This window comes from Condylura cristata, unplaced genomic scaffold, assembly GCF_000260355.1.
Source record: "Condylura cristata isolate star-nosed mole 26May11 unplaced genomic scaffold, ConCri1.0 scaffold00025, whole genome shotgun sequence".
In the NCBI taxonomy this organism is placed as follows: domain Eukaryota; kingdom Metazoa; phylum Chordata; class Mammalia; order Eulipotyphla; family Talpidae; genus Condylura; species Condylura cristata.
Window position 1 is genome coordinate 29,757,074 of NW_004567126.1, and position 18,897 is coordinate 29,775,970.

Sequence of the window (18,897 nt, forward strand, 5' to 3'; positions counted from 1 at the left end):
AGGGGGGCAGTCGCTAGCAGCGGGCGCTCTGGAGTAGGACCGAGCCTCACTGCCGGCGCATGGCAGGCGCGCCGCGGTCACTGGTGCCCAGGAGGTCCCGCGGGTGACCAAACAGTGGGTCAGTCCACCCAGACCCTCTGGCCGGAGACACGCCCCGGGACGTCTGCAGTCTTGGAGGGGGGAGGCTGGGTAGCAGAGCCTGTCCGGGCTTTGTCAGGCCTCCAGACCTGCCCTTGGACTTAGGAAAGTTCTAGAAGGCGAGGAAAGAGGGCAAAGCCATGTGAGCGAGCCTTGGCACCAGCTGTGTTTGGGGCGGGCTTGCTTTGAGGTTTATTCCAGAAGTCAGTCCCCAGAAAGTGGAATGGAGGGTGACCATCTCTGAAGTGACCATCTCTGCGAAGGGCCCAGCCTGTGGTCTCCTGCGGGAAGGGCCCGAGGGGCTTCCAGGATACAGGAGGACTTCTCATTCTGTTGGTTCCCCCCCCCACCGCCGTGTGGCCCCCTTTCCGAATTGCCCCAGACCTTGACGGAAGGCAGTTCCCTGTCACACGCCTTGGCCCCCTCCTGAAACGGGGCGAAGCCGTCTCTCAGTAGCCTGTGGGTGAAGTGACCGAGCACCTGGACTGAGGGGGTCGTCCACTGGTCGGGGGTGGTAGCCTCCAGATGGACAGGCTGCATTCTGGTTATAACCCCGAAGAGCCCCACCTCCGGAGACCCGTGGCCAGCAGACCCACCGCATGGCGTCGTCTTAGCAATTTTCCTGTCGCCTCTTTAAAGTGCAGAGTCAGGGGCTCGTGTATTCACAGGGTTGTGCAGCTGCTGTCACCCTCTAGGTCCAGAGCATTCCGTCACCCCAGAAAGAGCCCCAACCTCGTCGGTGGTCACTCCCACTCCCTCCCCAAGCCCTGGCACTGCCCCACTGCCCCACCTCTGTCTGGACATTTCCCATGCTGCTCACGGCCCCTGCGTGTGGTGTGGGAGAGCTTCTGCTTCCTTCTGGGCCGGCTGTGCTCCGCTGTGTGTGAGCGACGTGTGTGTGCTGCCTGCGCTGCTGTGAATCATGCTGTGAACGTGTGTGTGCAGTCTGGAGCACGTGTATTCATTTTCCTGGTAGACACCCAGGAGTGGGGTGCTGGTGTCCAGCACCGCCGCTGGCCAGGTGTGGACGTTCTGATCTCTCCACGCCCTGGCGCCCCTTGGTCTCTCTGACCGCAGCACCTAGCGGGCAGGGTGGCGCCCCCAGTCCTGGCTTGCTCCCAGGCGACGGGAGCGGCCCTGGGCACCTAGACAGGGCACAGCGGCTGGTGAGAGAGTTGTGTGCTCATTTTCCGGGCAGGGGAGGAGGAGCGTGGACTGGGGACAGGTCAGACAGGCCCCAGATCTGGGGGACTGCTGATCGGGAAGCCGCTGGGGGTGTTTGCTTTGCTGACGCACTCCGGCCTGCCCCTGCCTCGTGGGGGAAGGGCCTTCACCTGGGCCTTGCTGTCCCCCAGGTGAGTGGCATCAAGACGCTGTACGAGTCGGAGCTAGCCGATGCCCGCAGGGTGCTGGACGAGACGGCCCGAGAGCGTGCCCGGCTGCAGATCGAAATAGGGAAGCTGAGAGCCGATCTGGACGAGGCCGACAAGAGGTGGGGCTGCCGCTGGGGCTTTGTGCCGGCGGGGACCCTCGCCCTCCGCTGGCCGCTCGGCCTTCGGGGCCTGTGTCCATCGAGGGGGGTTTGGACACGGGTTCGCGCCAGAAGCCAGCGCGGTAGCATCGCCTGAGCTGCACGCGCCCCTGCCCCTTGCCCACCCCCGGCAGCCCGGGGCCTGTCTCCGGCTCCGCCTGGTCCGGACCCGGCTGACGGGCTCCTCCTGGCAGCCTCTTGGAACCTCCTGGGCGCGGAGCAGAGCGCCGGGTTGGCCCCAGCTGGCCGGCCTTGGGCAGAGCACACGGGCCACCGCCTGTTTCAGAAGTGGCCAGGGAGACCGGATCATCCCCTGCGCTTGTAGCAGTCTTGAACTACAAGGAGCGCGTGCTCCTTGGAGAAGGTTAAAGGAATTCCAGGATGATGGGGAAAAACAGATCTCCACGAGCCTCACAGTCGCCCTGGGCTCACCGTCCCATTTCTTTTCCACCCAGACTTAGAACTGTTGAGTTTCCCCCATCTCCTGAGCCTTGGGTGCTGGGTGAGAGGTGCTGTCCTCACGGGCCTGCCCTCGCCCCAACCCTGGCCTCTGTGCGGGCGCTTCCCCCCGAGGGGCGCTGGGGCTCTTCCTGAGCTCTCGGTCAGGCCACCTGCAGGAGCACCTGCCGCACAGAGTCCAGCCACCGTGACCCTTCTCTGCGTCTGCGTGTCCTTCAGACACAGCCGCTGCTGTCTGCACTCCAGAGAAAGTTCTGCACGCGCAGGGGTGCTTCAGTGTCGGGTGGGGCCGTGCGTCCGGGAACACCAGCTCCACAGAGTGGCAACCAGAGAGGTCCCTGCACATCTCCTCCAGGAATGTGGGCTCTAGCCCCCTCCCCCCGCAAGTGGAACAGCCACACTGCGGCTTCAGCTGAAGAACCCCAAGACCTGGGACGCTGGTGCCGAGCTGGGCAGGGTCCCCAGGGCTGCTGGTGACAGCGTCAGCCTTGTGGCAGGGGTGGCTGGGCTTTACGCCACCTCACCTCACAGGAGCAGGACACAGGAGACACTCCGGCCCCGGCCCTGTGTCTCAGCTCAGGCTGTGTCCCAGCCACAGGGACAGTGGCACTATCTGGGGACATCCCTGGTGTCACACCAGGGGGCAACTGGTATTGAGTGGGTGAGGCCTGTGATGTTGCTCGACCTGCCCCCAGACAGGGAGCTTTGTACCCAGGGCCCAGGGCCCCTACTGAGGGAGCAGCCTGCCCTCGAGGGCCCCCGCCTGCTAACTTCTGCTGTTGACTTCCAGCTCCAAGAAGAGGGAGGGGGAGCTCACGGTGGCCCAGGGCCGCGTGAAGGACCTGGAGTCCCTGTTCCACCGGAGCGAGGCGGAGCTGGCCGCTGCCCTCAGTGACAAGCGCAGCCTGGAGAACGAGGTGGCTGAGCTGCGGGCCCAGCTGGCCAAGGTAGGCACTGGGGCCTCAGTGGGCACAAGCCCCGTGAAGATGGGCACGTTCAGGTGCTGGGCCGGCGGCCGAGGGCCTGGCAGGTGAGAGCCGCTGCCCTGACGCAGTCAGACTCCCCTTTGGAGCTCATAGATGGAAGGGGCTCCGTGGCCCGGGAACCGCGTGCTCCAGCAGGAGATTGTCCTCACTGTCCACCCCCTAGGCAGAGGACGGCCACGCGGTGGCCAAGAAGCAGCTGGAGAAGGAGACGCTGATGCGCGTGGACCTGGAGAACCGCTGCCAGAGCCTGCAGGAGGAGCTGGACTTCCGGAAGAGCGTCTTTGAGGAGGTGTGTCGCTGGGCGCCCAGCCTGGGCGGCCCGTCCCGGCAGCGTCTCGAAGCACCACAGGCAGGCGCCGACACGCAGCGGGGCTCTGTCCTCCTCCAGCCTGCTGCCCCGCGTCCCAGCTCAGCGCAGTGCGGCGCCTTCTGGGCGCTCCTGTCTCTTACAAGGACGTTGCCCGATAATCCAGGCAGCTCTCACCTCCAGACCCTTCACTCTGTGAGGCCCATTTTCCAAAGGCCCCACTCAGGGTTAGGATGTAGGCACAGCTTTGGGGGGCCACCACTCATCCCAATACACATGCCTCTGTCAGAAAGAGGGGCCCCGTCTCTGGCTCATGGCACCTCCCATGTCATCACAGAGCCCATTGTGCTGTCAGGTCCCAGAGCGGAACTCGGGGGCCAGCCAGCACCTGCAGCTACTGCCCGGGAGCCGCGAGCAGGCAGGATGCCCATGCGGCTGAGGAGCGCCCTTGCGCGCCAGCCAGTCCCTGCCCGGGCCTCGGGGGCCACGAGGGGTGCCCACAGGGAACCTGCGGGGGGGCCGGGGCCGGTACTCGTGAAGGCTCCCATGGGGGAACCTGCCGAGGGGCCCTTGAAGGAGCCTGTGAGGGGAATTGTGAAGGGAACAGTGCAGAGACTCTGGAGGGGGAGGCTGAGGTGGGCTTTGAGGAGCTTCCAGCGAGAATCTGTGAGGAGAACCACCAGGAGGCCCTGGCAGAGAGCTGTGGGGGGCACCATGAAGGTGGGTGCTCTGGTGGTGGGGCTGGGCAGGGTCCCCGGGGCCACGAGGTTCACCAGTTCTTGGTTTTTACCCGTGTGGCAACATGTGACGGGGGCGCGCGGACGGGGTGCCCTGTCTCCTGGGGCCCGGGTCTGTCCGAGGGCAGTGCCAGCGAGCTCCGGTCCCCCGGCCGCCTGCTTGACGTGGTGGTGGCAGCGGCTGCGTGGGCCAGGCCCACGGCCGGTTTAGCCAGGGCGCACCCCCACGGGTGTCCAGGGCTGGTCTCGCGGCCCCCGAGTCTGGTAGCCCTGGGCTCGTTTCCTGATAGCAGCTTGACACGCGTCCCCCCGTAAGCCTTCAGGTTCCAGTGGGTTAGACTGTCCTCACAGACCTGTCCTGTATTTGCCCGCACGTTCGTTCCTATTTAGCATTCTGGGTTTTTTTTCTAACTCGGCTTTTCATAATTTGATAAAAGTGAACCACTCGAAAGCATGCAGTTTAGTGGCATTTAGTACATTACCACTCAAAAGAAGTCCCCGGCCCTCCCCCCGCACGTGAGCGTGGCCCCGCTGTCTGTGGGACGTTCCTCGTCAGTGGGCTCACCCTGTGGGCCGAGCGGCCTTTTGGTGGCTGCGTACTGTGCCACACTGTAGTCAGTGTGTGCAGACTCGTCGTATTTTGTCCTTCGTTCGCTAGCGGACATTTGCATTGTGGTGTCCACTGATGGTCGCGTGGCTGTGCGTCCACGGTGGTGGCTGGGTAGCGACTCCCGGAGGTCGTCGTTCCGAGGGTTTGAGGCCCGGTTTGGGCCTTTGCTTGGGTGAAGAGCACTGGGGGCCGGGCCGGGCTGGTGGCCCCGGCCGCCGCGGCGCCTCCCTGACCGCCCCTGTGGCCGCGGCAGGAGGTGCGGGAGACGCGGCGGCGGCACGAGCGCCGCCTGGTGGAGGTGGACAGCAGCCGGCAGCAGGAGTACGACTTCAAGATGGCGCAGGCGCTGGAGGGGCTTCGCAGCCAGCACGACGAGCAAGTGCGGCTCTACAAGCTGGAGCTGGAGCAGACCTACCAGACCAAGGTGCGGCGCGGCGCGGCGGGCGCGGCCGCGTGGCCCTGCCCTGCCGGCACCGGCCGCTCACCGTCCACCCGTGTCTCCTCAGCTGGACCACGCCAAGCTGAGCTCTGACCAGAACGACAAAGCGGCCAGCGCTGCCCGGGAGGAGCTGAAGGAAGCCCACATGCGGCTCGAGTCCCTGGGCTACCAGCTCTCTGGGCTACAGAAGCAGGTGACCGAGGGCGCCGGGCCCCAGGGCGGGGGCCGCCTCTGCTCTGCGGCCACCCCGTGGCTTGCTGCCTGGGCCCAGAGCACTGACTAGCCCCGCCCCCGGCAGCCGGCGTCTGGCCTCCACCCGTGGGGGGGCCCTGCCCCCGCTGGGGAAACAGGACAGAGGCCACAGTCCCTGGGCTTTCCTCCAGGCCCAGCACTGGCCAGCCTGCACTGACCCCACCTGGCCGACCTCCTCTCACTCCCCAGGCCAGTGCCGCTGAGGACCGGATCCGAGAGTTAGAGGAGGCCATGGCTGGGGAGCGGGACAAGTTCCGAAAGATGCTGGACGCCAAGGAGCGGGAGATGACCGAGATGCGGGACGTGATGCAGCAGCAGCTGGCCGAGTACCAGGAGCTGCTGGATGTCAAGCTGGCCCTGGACATGGAGATCAACGCGTACCGCAAGCTGCTAGAGGGCGAGGAAGAGAGGTGGGCGCGGGCGGGCGCCCCAGGGCTGAGGAGGGAAGGGACTGGAGAGGGTGAGGAGGTGCAGTGAGGTGCGGGAGCAAGAGAAGTGGGTCAGAGGGGTGAGAAGGGGACCCGGGGAGAGCAGCGGAGGGGCAGGGTGAGGGCCGGGCCGGGCAGGGCTGCTGCCGCTCTGTGGACGACCGTGTGCCGCCCGGCCCGCCTGTCCTGGGCCGCTGCCCCAGTCAGGCCCGGCCGGCTGGCTCTGGGCCTCTGCCAACTGCCGCCCTCTCCCCCCGGCAGGCTGAAACTATCCCCCAGCCCCTCATCGCGGGTGACCATCTCTCGGGCCACTTCAAGCAGCAGCGGCAGCAGCGTGTCCACCGCTGGGCGCTCAGGCCGCGGCAAGCGAAAGCGGCTGGAGGCAGAGGAGCCGCCGGGCACGGGCTCCAGTGGCATCGGGACCGGCAGCAGCAGCAGCAGCAGCAGCTTCCACCTGGCCCAGCAGGCCTCGGCGTCAGGCAGCGTCAGCATCGAGGACGTCGACCTGGAGGGCAAGTTTGTGCAGCTCAAGAACAACTCAGGCAAGGTGAGAGCCAGCAGGGGAGGTCCCGGGGGTCATGTAGAGCTGTGTGTCAGGCGTCTGTCTCCCTGCCAGGATCAGTCCCTGGGCAACTGGAAGATTAAGAGGCAGCTGGTGGAAGGGGAGGAGATCGCCTACAAGTTCACGCCCAAGTATGTGCTGCGGGCTGGCCAGACCGTCACGGTAGGTGGCAGCAGCGGGACAGACGGGCCACTGTTGGGGGCTGGGGCTGTGCTCTGGCCAGCCCTGAGAACAGCCACCCGCTGTCTGGTCACGGTGACCTGTGTGGCTGTGGCCGGGTCCCACGGCGGAGGGGATCTGCACAGGCGGGCGTTAAGTCCAGTGGTGGGGGCCCCAGATCCCGGCCTGGCCCGCTGCTAAGATGAGCTCTCGGCCTCGGGGAGCCTCCGTCTCTTCTCCTAGCCTGGAGACCGTCACCAGGGTCGGGCCAAATAGGGCCAGAAGGCCTGAGTGCCAGGGGCATGGAGGGAGACTGTTGGTCCTTGCCTGGGACCCAGTCGTGGTCAATGACAAGGCCCTTCTTTGTCCCTAGGTGTGGGCAGCTGGTGCGGGGGTGGCCCACAGCCCCCCCTCAACACTCGTGTGGAAGAGCCAGAACAGCTGGGGCGTGGGCGAGAGCTTCCGGACCGTCCTGGTCAATGCTGACGGGGAGGTGGGTACCTGGGCTGGATGGGCAGGGGCGGGCACTTTTTGTCCCAGACCTGGGGTCCACCCAGCACAGTTCCGCTGTTTGGGGCAGGAGCTCTGAGGTGAGCTTTGGCCAGCAGGGCCGACACAGGCAGCCCTGGCCTGGCGTGGGGTGAGCTCGGCCACCCCGCTCTCGCCGCTTGGCTAGTGTCGGGCTCTCGTCTCCACCAGGAAGTGGCCATGAGAACCGTGAAGCAGACCTCCGCGGCTCGGGAGACTGAGAACGGGGAGGAGGGAGAAGAGGAGGAAGCGGAATTCGGGGAAGAGGATCTTTTCCATCAGCAGGTAGGCGCCTGGGCCGCACGCACGCACACGCACGCATGCTCCCAGGTGCCGTGTCTGGGCTGCAGCTAGACCGAGTGCTCAAGTGTCCTCCTGACGAGACACCCGTGACCGGGAGAGACACAGCCCGGGAGCCACCCCTTTGTTAGAGGGGGTCACGCAACTGAAACATAAGAGTTGCGATGTGTGGCCCAGAGCAGAGGGGAGGACGACACGGAGTGTTCCGAGCCCCGGCCCCGTCATCTTGAGAGCTGAGCTTTCAGCCCTCCCTGCACGGGTCGTGGGTACAGCCAGCCACCTGCCTACTCGCGTGGACACAAACCCCACCTAACTGCGCTGTCCTTCCTTCCAGGGGGACCCCAGGACCACCTCTCGAGGCTGCCGCGTGATGTGAATGGAATTTCCTCCTCACACATCTCTTCCCAGAGCCACTGAAGACTATTTTTATATCATTGGCTTTGTTTAGTCCTTGATATATTTCTAGAAAATTTTTAAGCAAACCTCCAGGGTGTGGGGGTGGGTCTCTGTCGCTCTTTCTGTGGTGGACGCTCACTGTCTGCATCACCACCGTCAAGACTTTTTTGGTGCCCATTTCACCATGTGGTTGAACTCAAGACCCAGGAACCTGACGCAAGAAGGTCGGGTGGTGGGCGGGCCTGGCGGGCCCTTGGGGCCGTCCTCTGCCCTCCCCCACCACAGACAGGCAGGGACAGGCGAGGGCCTATGTGCGTGACATGGTGATTGAGACCGTAACCGTTGTCTTTTTAAAGCTTTTTTAAAAACCAGGTTTAGAATCCGGTTCAACCTGGTGGTAGGCAGGGGCATCGCCAGAAATCTACGTAATTTTACGTAACACGTGAATCAGTTTGGAATGAGCAGCCGGGAGTCAGGTTTTTACCATCCCGTCCACCACCGTCCCTACTCTGCCCACCCGCGTCACGATGCTCTGGGGCCTGCCCTTCCGCAGTTGAGTTCTTCAGCCGCAGGACAGCAGGGCCTGAGGGAAGCGGCCTGGGGAACAGACAGCCCCCCGCTGAGGCGTCACCCAGGTAAATAAATGTCAAGGGGCCGAGTCTGGTCCCCTCAGAAGCACTTGCCAGTTTGAGAACAACAGTCCACATGCAGCCACGCTGGGGCCTCCCATCAGGAGGACAGTGACTGACTTCCGGGAGAGCCCTTGGACTCCGTTTTCCGACTCTGTGCCTTGTGCATGGGGCTGAGTGACCCCTATTTCTATATATATTCTTAATGCATATATCGATGTTGTAGCTTTGATCTGCCCTTTCCTTGCTAAAATTGTTCCTCAGACAGACACGCCAGTCTCGTCATCCTCTGGCCGGCGCTAGGCCTCTGGCACCCCCGTGTGCATTAGCTCACCGTTTACACCTCCTTCCACATAGATACACAGAAGTTATTTTTTTAATGGATATTTATTTTTTTACATGGGTCAGTACACAGATTGCCGGATCCCACGCCAGGGTTCACACCAGGGCAGCCCCGAGCCGTGGCATAGGGGGTGCCTGTCTCTGGACCCCCACGTGGCAGCTCTCCCCCTGCAGAAAGTGCAGCTCGAGTCTTAAAGATGCAACACTGAGCCTTGAAGGTGTGCTGTCCCCCAGACAGCCTGAGCAAGTTCTGGCCTTCGGCGGTCACTCTGGGCTGGGGGCGGCACGCCTGCCTTCCTGCCCATGGCCAAGTGTCCGGCTCTCCCTGGGAATTGCTGATGATGAGGAGCCAGAGATTGAGCCCCAGGCCACGAGAGTGCCGTGGTCAGTAGATGCCGCTGCATGTCGGAGCTGCCTGCAGCGCTTGGTTTTAAGTTCTGGGTTCTTCCCTGACCCAAGTTCTGTTTTTCCCCTGCAGAGGGAAATGCCCTACCAAAGGACTCCCTCCCCGAAGTGTAGACACCACCTTGTTGGTGTGCACCTGGCGTGTTGCCAGCTCGGGGGGGAGGGGGCACCGGTGCCCCCACTGGCTTCTTATGCCTGCCTGCCTGCCATCTCCCTGTAAGCCGGCCCATGTGGACCGTGAAGGGTCTGCAGAGCAGGTGCCACTGGTGAGCGTGGGTCTTGGCCCCAGAGACTGGAGGGTGCACTGATCTCAGCCACACCCTTCACATTATTTTGGACTCTGGAGGGTCTACGTTGTGTCTGGGATGGGGGTTCTAGGATTTGCTGAAGTGGTTTTGCAGGCTGAGCGTGTGAACGGGAAGGGAAGGGTACACACGCTCCCTGAGGACCCCAGATGCGTGGATGGGGGGCTAGCTCTCACATCAAAGTTCTGCTGGCCTGCCTGGCTGAGGTCTTGGGAGGTGGCCCAGTCCCTGAGGTGCCCTGCACTGGTGGGGACAGCGGAAGCCGGCTGGGTACCCAGTTAGCAACAGCCATTGGTAATGAAGTTTTGGGGGACCGAGTAGAGTTCATTGTTGAAATGACTGTGGTCTGGGAGCTGCGCATGTGTCCTTGGCCTGCTTCACTTTAAGCCACTTAAAGTAATGCAGAAGGATTCTTTTGTTTAAGCCCCACCACGTGACTGCTAGAGAACGGACCGGCCAGTCCAGCAGTGGGGCGCTCGGCCAGCCACCTGGTCGCAGCTACTTCCCGTCGAGGACGGGTTTCCGCCCTCCCGCAGCTGCCTGTGGAGGGCACCGAAGGCCCCGCGTCGAGTCGCCAGGACAGCGTGGCAGCGGGAGCCGCCGCGTCGTTTATAGGCGCTGCATGCCGAGCGTCTTCCCACTGGTTTGTAATATACATTTTATGACTGGAACCTTTTGTACGCCACTCCAATAAACGTTTTGGTTTTAAGTGCTGCCTTCGCCTGCTCCGCCGCCCCAGCGCCGGTCCCGGGCGCCCCGGCCCCGAAGTGTCGCTCGAGGCTCTCCCCGCGGCTCCGCGAGCGCGGCGACTCCGAGGGCGGAGCCCAGGCCCCGGGCGACGCCCCGGCCTCGCGCCCAGCGCAAGCCTCGCCCGAGACCGCCCGACGCCGCCGCGCTCGGCCACGGCCGCTTCGGGGCGCCTGCGCGCAGAGCCCCGCGGCCTCACGGGAGTTGTAGTCGCCCCGCCCACGGCCCTCCGACTGCCTCTCCCGCGGTGCCCCGGGCGGCCGGCCGGCTTCCGGCGCAGCTACGGGTCGGCGCATGCGGCCTCAGTCCCGTTGACTGCGGCGCCATGGAGGGCGGCTTTGGCTCGGATTTCGGGGGCTCCGGCGGCGGCAAGCTGGACCCGGGTCTCATCATGGAGCAGGTGAAGGTGCAGATCGCCGTGGCCAATGCGCAGGAGCTATTGCAGGTGTGGGACGCGGACCGGGGCTGGGGCCGAGGGCGGGGGGCTGCCGGGGCGGACTGCGGCTCAGGGCTCGCCTGTTCCCACAGAGGATGACAGACAAATGCTTCCGGAAGTGCATCGGGAAACCGGGGGGCTCGCTGGACAATTCGGAACAGGTGAGACCCACGAGCGCGACGTAGTCATGGGGCGTCGCGGCGGGGTCCCCTGCGCGTGCGCACTTCGCTGTCCCGGGTTGGGGGGAGGGCTGGCCGGCTCGCCTTACCTGGGCGCCCTCCCTACCTGCAGAAGTGCATCGCCATGTGCATGGACCGCTACATGGACGCCTGGAACACAGTGTCCCGCGCCTACAACTCAAGGCTGCAGCGGGAACGGGCCAACATGTGACCGCGGGAGCCCCTCCAACAGGCGGCCCCCCAACAGGTCGCCCCCACCCCGTTTCATCTCCATAAGTGCTCGTCTTGGGGACCAGCGAGTGCCCTACTGCTGGGACAGTTGTGATTTCGCAGCCCTCCCAAACCTGCCAGCGAGTGTATCGTGGCTCTTGGGGGGCCCTGGAACTTTCAAAAGCGCTAGCCATCTGGCAGGACCTCCCCTGGTGGGCCCAAGTCAACCTCATACCCTGGGTATTGAGTTGTTGAGGGGTGGGGGACTGGGTTGTGACGTCCAGGAGCCAATAAATTAGAGGACAGGTGGGCAGAGAGAACCCTGTGTGTCTTCACTGCAGGGGGCATCTGGGGAAAGATGCCCTTTGACACTGGTACCTAGCTCATCCATCGGAACCTCTTTCTTCCCGCCCTTCACCCCCTGCCCACTCTGGACCCCTGCTGGGGGGGGTCCTTTCCAAGACGTGTAGATATGTAGCCAGCAGGTGAGGAACCAGGGGCTGTGTTTATTGCAACAAAATATTCAGTAAACCATCTGCAGCCCGGTCCCACCCACCACCTGGACTCCCCCTTTGGGATTGGCCACGCTCCTGCCTTTGCATCTCTGGTCCTGAGTCTGGGCGGCCACGTGGTGGTCATTCCTGGATGTTCTGCCCGATCCAGCCCCGCACAGCAGCCACCCGGGTATAGACACCTGGGAAATGGGGCCGGCCACAGCCATAACCCCAGCTGGTAACCCCGGTTAGCACCCATCTGCCGGAAGACTCCCTGCAGGCGAGGGGTCCCCCAGCATCACCCTGAGAGGAGAGAGAAAAGGTTCTTAGAGGGGGCCGGAGGCCCCTCCGCCGCAGCCTGGGACCGGGGAGCGTGCCCGGGTTTCCTCTGCCTGGCAGACACGGACACCAGCCGCCGGCCCCCGAGCCAAACAGAACCTCGCCGCAGCCACTGCCTGCGGGAGAGGCCAGGAGGCGGTAGAGGGGGGTCTCAGAGTGGGTGCCCGTAAGTGGTTATCTGTCCGGTGGGTTTTCCTCAGGCTTAACCGGGAGCTGCGTGAGTCGCCTCGAGACGTGTGCACCTGAGGAGGGGCCCGCGGGGGGCTGGGAGCCGGGAACCTGGCCCTCCCGGTGGCCTGTCAGCCCCCTGCTTCCTCTGCCCCGGGCGTCCCCAGCTGGAAGGGCAGGCCTCACCGAGCAGCTGTCCACGCCGCCGTGCGGGAAGCCTGCGCACAGCATGCGGCTGCTGATCTGCACCGGGTAGAAGCGGCGGCAGGCCTGCTCGCTGAGGAGGCGCACGGCCGCCTTCTGCAGCCGCCGCGCCGCGGCCCCTGGTGCGGGAGCGCGGCTGAGACTGCGGCGTCTCCCACCTTTCCTTTCCCCGCTGCCCCGCGCGGGTCCCCGCCCCAGGGTGCCCGGCCCCCACCGCACCTACCTCCCTCTCGCAGCGAGCCCCAGCCGGTGATGACGCAGCGGGTGCCGTCGGGGGGCCGAGGGGCCGCTTCGGGCAGGCAGATGGGCCGCACCAGGCGGCTGCGGCGCACGGGCCCCGCCAGCTCCAGCAGCGCCACGTCGTAGTCCAGCGTGTACAGGTTGTAGAAGGGGTGCTTGTAGATGCGCGCCACCCGCGCCAGCTGCCCGTCGGCGCCGCCCAGCAGCGGCGTGCCCAGGAAGGCCGCCCACTGCGTGGGGTCCCCGTAGCTGGCAGGCGTGCGGGGACAGGCTTCAGCCTGGGCCCACGTGGCAGGGGCTTCGCGTGTGCCCCCAGGGCAGGTGCTGGGCCTGGACCCCAGTTACCCAGACACTCCCCGTGGCCTGCAGGCTAGGCTCGATGCCCTGGGGGTGTGGGGTGTGCCAGGCCGACCTCCCCCCCAGTGCTGTGTGGTCAGCTCAGAAGAGCCAAGGGCGCCCCGTGACCCCATGACCACATGCCCCGGCGGGAGGGGCTTTTGGGGCCGGCGGGACTCACACGTCGAAGCAGTGCGCGGCGGACAGCAGCCACCGCTCGGCCACCAGCACAGCCCCGCAGCGATGCTCCCGGCGTCGCAGCCACAGGCTGACCTGCCACGGCCACTCCCCGTGGCCCGCGGCACTGCCGCCCACGATCCTGGTCAGTCCCGCCGCAGCCGGTGCCAGTCCGCAGTCTGCGGGGAAGCCAGCTCCAGTCAGCAGAGGTGGGGGCAGGCCCCCCGGGGCAGCCGGGACCGCTGCTGGCCCCCGACTCGGCCCCTGGGCTTTCCTCAGGTCACGCTGGCGGTGCCTTTCAGTGTGCTCCCCAGAACCTCGCGTTGGCCAGTCTCGCTGAGTCAGCGGGAGCTGCCTTCGGAGCCCTCTGGAGCTCTAGGTCCCTGGGAGACCAGTGCCCTTCCCGATGCCGCCTGCAGGCTGATGCCCCAAAGCCCACGTCTGCCCTCCCCGAGCACCCTCAGGACACCGGTGTCAAGACGCCCGTGGCAGCGGCCCCCGCGGGGTGCCTGGGTGCGGGCTGATGGCTCCCGCAGACCTAGCTGCCGCCCCTCCCGGCGGCGTGGGGAGCCCCTTCGGCCCAAGGCTGAGGGAACCACGGGGCTCACCTCGTCTCCTGCCAGGCACCCGCCGGCCTCCCACGCCATCCTCCTTCCTCAGAGGACCCCGCACCCCTGGCAGAGGCACCCCGGCACTGGCCCCTGCTCACGGGCTCATTCCCGCCGAGACCAGGGTGGGGAGCTGAGGCAGGGGCCGGCCGGCGGAGCCGCCCACCTAGCGCAGTCCGCGGCCAGGGCGGCCAGCGCTTGCCCTCACTCCGGAGCCGCGGGCGTGGCACCTGCCAGCTTATCCTTGAGCCCTGTGGAGGCGGCTGCATGAGATGGGATTTCACTTTGACCTACAGATAGGCAGCTTGGTCCAGTTCTGATGGACATTTAATAAAGATTGACGCTTCGTCCGCGAGTGGAAAGGTCCCAAGGGCACGTTCTCTGCCAGCAGCCCTCGTGCGTGTCACAGGTCGCCAAAGGGCATGTTCTGGGGCGTGGTGGCCCTGACCGCCTGCCGGGCGCCCGCAGGGCCTGGCCGTGCCGTGTCACCCGGTGGCCTCTCAGGCCGTGTCCCCATTGCTAGGGACGTGTGGCTGCACTGCTCTTGCCTCTGCGCTCAAGCTGGGCCCACAGCACCCCGTGATGGCTCCTGTGGGTCCGGCACCCCAGCCCCCTCGCTTTGTCTTGCTCCCCCGTGTGATGCCGTGTGGCCGCGCTAAGGGTCTGGCCCTCTGCCCCCCGGTGCTCACACGGAAGCCGAGAGGAGGCTTTGCGACTGCTGGGGGTGGGGTGACTCGCCCCCTGCCCTTGGGAGCCCGTCCGGGGCCCCACAGCCCCCTGCCCACGGACACGCTGCAGGACACGGCTTTGCCCAGGTGCTGTGCGTGACCCGCGTCCCACTGTCAGGACATAGCAGGGCCCGCCCGTTTCCCCAATTCATGAGCTGACGCCAGGACACGACTCAAGCAGGTTTTAAGTAACTAAGCTGAAAGGAGCCCATTGGGTGAATCTAATCCAACATGGCTGCCGGAGGTGGGGTCAACACGCAGGTCGCTTGAGGTCAGCAGGTGGCCGGCGGCCCCCACGCGCCCAGGAGCGGCGCCCAGGAGACGCCCCACTGCGCCGGACCGGCTCCGGACAGCGGACTGTGCTGCCCGAGCCGGGATGCCCAGGCCCCGCCCGGGGTCACTCCCTCCCTGGTACCTGGCAGCTGGGGGCCCCTGGTGGTCTCTGGGGCCTCGGCCAGAGGCGTCTGCTGCCGAGTGGAGGTGCCCAAGGCTGCGGCTGTCCTGTTGGCAGGCTGGCTGGTGGCTCCGCTGGTGAGCCCAGGGGCGGGTCTGCCGGTGGTAACCCAGGGGGCCGTGAGCCCCGCCAGTGTCCGCGGGCTGCGGCTGGCAGCGGTGGGCATCCTGGTGGGGGAGGGCGCCGGCGTGGGGCGGGGGCGGGGAGACATGGCGTCCAGGATCCAGCCCTTCATCCTGGTGATCCTGGCGTACACGCCGGGCTTCCTGGCCTGAGCACAGCCGATTCCCCAGCTCACAATCCCCGCCAGATAAAACACGCCGGGGGTCTCCTCACAGGCCAGCGGCCCCCCAGAGTCACCCTGGAAAGAGGAAGGAGGGCTGGCTGACCATCCCGAGCCTCCCAAGACATTCGGCCTCCAAACTCCGTGAAGCTCCGAGGTGTGAGCGTGCCTTCCCTTCTCTGCTGCAGGTTAGGGTGAGCAGAAGGGGAGGACGGCGGAGGCTTCGCCCAGAAGCACCGCGAGCTGGCAGCTCACCTGGCAGGAGTCCACGCCGCCCTCCAGGAAGCCGGCGCACAGCATCCTGTCAGTGAGGGAGAAGTTGTACAGGGAGCTGCAGGCCTTCTGGTCTATGATGCCCACGGACGCTCGCTGCAGAACGTCAGGCTTGGTGGCTGCAGGAAACACCGCTTAGAGGGCTGGTGGCACCCCCTGTCTGCCCAGCCCCCCCAGGAGGCCGAAGCTCGGGACTGGGGAGAAGGCCCTGCTCCTGGAGCCGGACTGGGCCCAGGGACCCCCCACCGCGGGTTCCCCAGCACCTCGGGGAGGTTGCAAGAAAACGTGAACTCTCAGGGGCCCTGAAGGGGATAGCATGAGGGTCGTCAACATTTCTGTGAAGGCCAGAGAATAAATGTTTTCCCTCTCAGGGGCCAGCAGCCTCTGTGGGCACCACGCAGGCCCGTGTTGGCAGCAGGAAGCAGCCCCCACGCACGGTCTGCACAGCAGTGGGCTGGCTGCGGGCCAGCACAACCTCTTCACACCGGCAGCTCACGGCGTCTTCCGCCTCTGGCGGGGAGGGGAGCTGAGGAGTTTGCAGATGGTGGGGGGAGACAAGGGGGGCCGGGGGCCCACATACCCTGCCCTGGCCCAGAGCTCACCGTTCCCCTCCTGTGTGTTACCCCAGCCAGAGACCACGCACTTGCGGCCCGCGGGGAACTTGTGGATGGCCAGAGGCAGGCAGACTGGCTGGACGTGCTTGTTGAAGACCAGGGGCCCCGCCAGCTCCAGCACCGCCACGTCGAAGTCCAGGATGGCCGGGTTGTAGTGGGGGTGCAGCAGCACTCTCTTGAGCCCCATCTTCACTGGACTCCCCCCGATGCCCGAGAGGGATGCTGTGCCCAGGTGGGCCCGCACCTGCTCCGCCTTTGTGCTGCCAACAAAGGTCGCTCAGACACCCGCCAACAGCCCCACCCCGGGCAGTCGGGTACTGCTGCGGGGCGCAGGTTACTTTTCAGTCCCTCAGTTCTGGGGTGGGGGAGAGAAGGGGTCACCGAGCTGCTTCCCCAAAGTGGGCCTAGCCTGGGAGGGCGGCTGGCAAGGCAGGGAGGACCTGTGCCTGGTGGCAGCAGTGAGGGGCCCCGAAGCTTTAGCACCACTGAAGGCAAAGCCGCTGGCTCTGGAGCGAGGGGACGCCCAGGCCCCCGCCCCCACGGCCCCTGTGGCCTCCAAAGACCAGCTCGACACTTCCCCCAGAAGCTGAAGCCCAGGTCCAGGTGCTGAAGACGACACCCCAGGCCCCCACGCCTCCCTCCCGGGTAAACCGAACATCCAGACCCCTGGGCCGTGAGCCTGGGAGGAGGCGCTGCCTCTGCCGAGGCCCCACCACGCCTGGGCAGCAGGTGTGGGGATGCTGGGGGCCTGAAGGGGTTCTGAGCACCCCGCCAGGGCTGAAGAGGCCTTACTGGTTGAAGCAGTGTGCCGCGGACAGCAGCCAGCGGTCGCCCACCACGGTGGCGCCACAGAAGTGCCGGGAACCTTCCTTCAGGCTGACCTGCCAGGGCACATCCCCATGCGCGGCTCCAGACCCGCCCACGATCCTGGTGGGCTTCTCCACAGCCGGCCTGGCCCCGCACTCTGGGAGGGGACAGGAGAGGGAGGAGAGTTACCGGCGCAGCTGTGCCGCGGAACCGTCATCCTCACTATACAGAGGGCAGGTGGAGTCTGAGGTGCCCTGAGGTCTCCTGACCAAGGACCAGCATGGCGGGAGGACGTAGGGTCCGGACCCCTCAGCCGAACCTGCTAGAACAGCCCTGCAGCCCCACAGTCAGGGCACAGGCGAGCTGCAAGGCGGCCTGGACACAGCAGAGCACAGGGGGGCCCCCAGAGTGGGGACTCGGATGCTTATGGGGCCTGGGGAAAGGGAGAGATGTGGGGGACACTACCTCACTGGGTGAGGTAGACAGCTTCCGGGATCCGAGCCACCGAGACCCCGGCGAGAAGCGGTGTTCCCTTCGCACTTAGGGGATTCAGAGCGTCAAAGCTCTGGCGCTGCCAGAGAACAGGGTTTTCGTGGGGAAAGCGAGCAGCACCCCAGAGTGCCTAGGCGAGAACACGGGCTCCGGGGAAGCAGATTGCTTCACCCATGTCTGTTCTCTGGAGGGGTGCGGTCCGCTTGCTCCATTTGGAACGGTAGTTGAAGATGGAAAACATGGACAAGCTGTAGCACCAAGTAGGAGTCGGGATGATGGGTTACAAAGGAGTCTTTTAAAATGTCAGGAGCTCTCAGTGTTACTTGTTTGTAGAAATTTAGAAAAGGCCAAAGGGAAGCTAACTTCTAGCTCCAGCTTGCCCTTGAAAAAGACATTTCATCACTGAGGATCTGCAGCAGAGGCCTAGCGGGAAAATCCCAAAGTTAAGCACAGCCAGATTAGACACCGGACTCCCAGGGAGCCTGCCCGGGCCCCTCTGCAGTCTGGAGGACAAAGCAGACACAGATCATTCTGGCTGCGAGAAGCAGCCATTTGCACTGTCCACAAAAAATAGATCAGGGGCATAAGACCTAGTGTCCTGGAAGCCTTAGAAGAAAAATAGGTGTAAATCTTTCCTGGTCTTGTAGACCAGGAAAATCCAGGAGAAGCAACTGCAGAAACTGGGGACAGACAGAATTCTGAGTGCTGTCCAGCTACCAAGCAGTTGAAAGCACACAGACGCTTATTCTATCTATTGCAGCATCGCCACGGCGAGGCAGCAGGCAGGAGTGTGTGGCAGGGAGGTGCCGGTAAGGGCCACTCAGCAGAAGGTGGACATAAGCCGAAAGATGCACCTTGTCCTGAGAGGAAGCCTTAAACATTTGAAGGTTTTGGGCCCTGCCTGGTGGCGTGACAGGTTAAAAGCTCAGCACTGAGAAGCTGCAGCCACTTCAGCAGGAGTTTGATCCCCGCCCGCCCCAGAGGTGACCCCCAGGGCACGGCAGACCTCTCCTGACCCGCCCGCTGCTCCCCTCAGCCAGGCGCTTCATCCGTCTGCCTGTTCTGCTCCCCACTCTGTCTCTGGTGAATCTTCTCACACCCCCCCCCGCACCTCTGACCTGCACCCCAGTTCCGTATGCATAAGTAAATAAATCTTTTTTTAAAAAAATGTACCCAGTTCTATGCAAAAAATAAATAAATAAAAATTGAAGGTATTATGAATATAGCAACTATCCCCAAACCAGACTATGGTGTAAATTTTTTTAAAAAAATCCAGATAGGCTGAAGTGAAGTCAGCCAGTCATCAAAGGATGAACACTGTATAATTCCACTCACATAGGGATCAAAAGTCATCAAAGTTCTAGTATAGAGATTCACTAGGTGAATATATTTAGCATTACCAAACTAGGTACTCCAAAATACCTAGAATGTTCGATCTTCCACTATGTGTTTGTCACCACCATTGAAAAGGAAATAAAAGTAAAAGCCAATAAGCAGGTTTTACTCCTCAGTTGGAAAAAGAAAGAAGCAAGCATGTCTAGGAAAAATTTGAGGGGCAGATTAGTATTAAAATATACACACAGGGCCCTCCCTGG

The 18,897-nt window shown here is 64.2% G+C and overlaps 3 protein-coding genes across 3 annotated transcripts in view; 2 read left to right on the forward strand and 1 right to left on the reverse strand.

Annotated features, from left to right (window-relative positions):
• The first annotated feature begins 1,493 nt into the window (after positions 1-1,493).
• LMNB2 (lamin B2) lies at positions 1,494-7,870 on the forward strand. The gene is made up of 11 exons (XM_004689374.2): positions 1,494-1,630; positions 2,919-3,075; positions 3,278-3,403; positions 5,022-5,192; positions 5,275-5,400; positions 5,649-5,869; positions 6,149-6,434; positions 6,504-6,611; positions 6,982-7,101; positions 7,308-7,421; positions 7,771-7,870. Exons 3-11 carry the CDS (start codon positions 3,329-3,331, stop codon positions 7,810-7,812), a joined length of 1,263 nt encoding a protein of 420 aa, XP_004689431.1. The 5' UTR covers positions 1,494-1,630; positions 2,919-3,075; positions 3,278-3,328; the 3' UTR covers positions 7,813-7,870.
• Positions 7,871-10,528: 2,658 nt separating this feature from the next.
• TIMM13 (translocase of inner mitochondrial membrane 13 homolog (yeast)) lies at positions 10,529-11,405 on the forward strand. Its single transcript, XM_004689375.2, has 3 exons — positions 10,529-10,705; positions 10,789-10,857; positions 10,988-11,405. Exons 1-3 carry the CDS (start codon positions 10,586-10,588, stop codon positions 11,084-11,086), a joined length of 288 nt encoding a protein of 95 aa, XP_004689432.1. The 5' UTR covers positions 10,529-10,585; the 3' UTR covers positions 11,087-11,405.
• A 239-nt stretch (positions 11,406-11,644) lies between these two features.
• Positions 11,645-18,897, reverse strand: part of TMPRSS9 (transmembrane protease, serine 9) — a 23,117-nt gene continuing 15,864 nt past the window's right edge. The window contains exons 11-18 of the mRNA XM_004688907.2: positions 16,796-16,967; positions 15,992-16,263; positions 15,372-15,508; positions 14,795-15,194; positions 13,048-13,222; positions 12,514-12,779; positions 12,273-12,409; positions 11,645-11,882 (exon numbers count right to left, since the gene is read on the reverse strand). Coding sequence (XP_004688964.1) covers positions 11,721-11,882; positions 12,273-12,409; positions 12,514-12,779; positions 13,048-13,222; positions 14,795-15,194; positions 15,372-15,508; positions 15,992-16,263; positions 16,796-16,967 — 1,721 coding nt within the window. The 3' untranslated portion in view covers positions 11,645-11,720. The remainder of the gene's footprint in view (positions 11,883-12,272; positions 12,410-12,513; positions 12,780-13,047; positions 13,223-14,794; positions 15,195-15,371; positions 15,509-15,991; positions 16,264-16,795; positions 16,968-18,897) is intronic.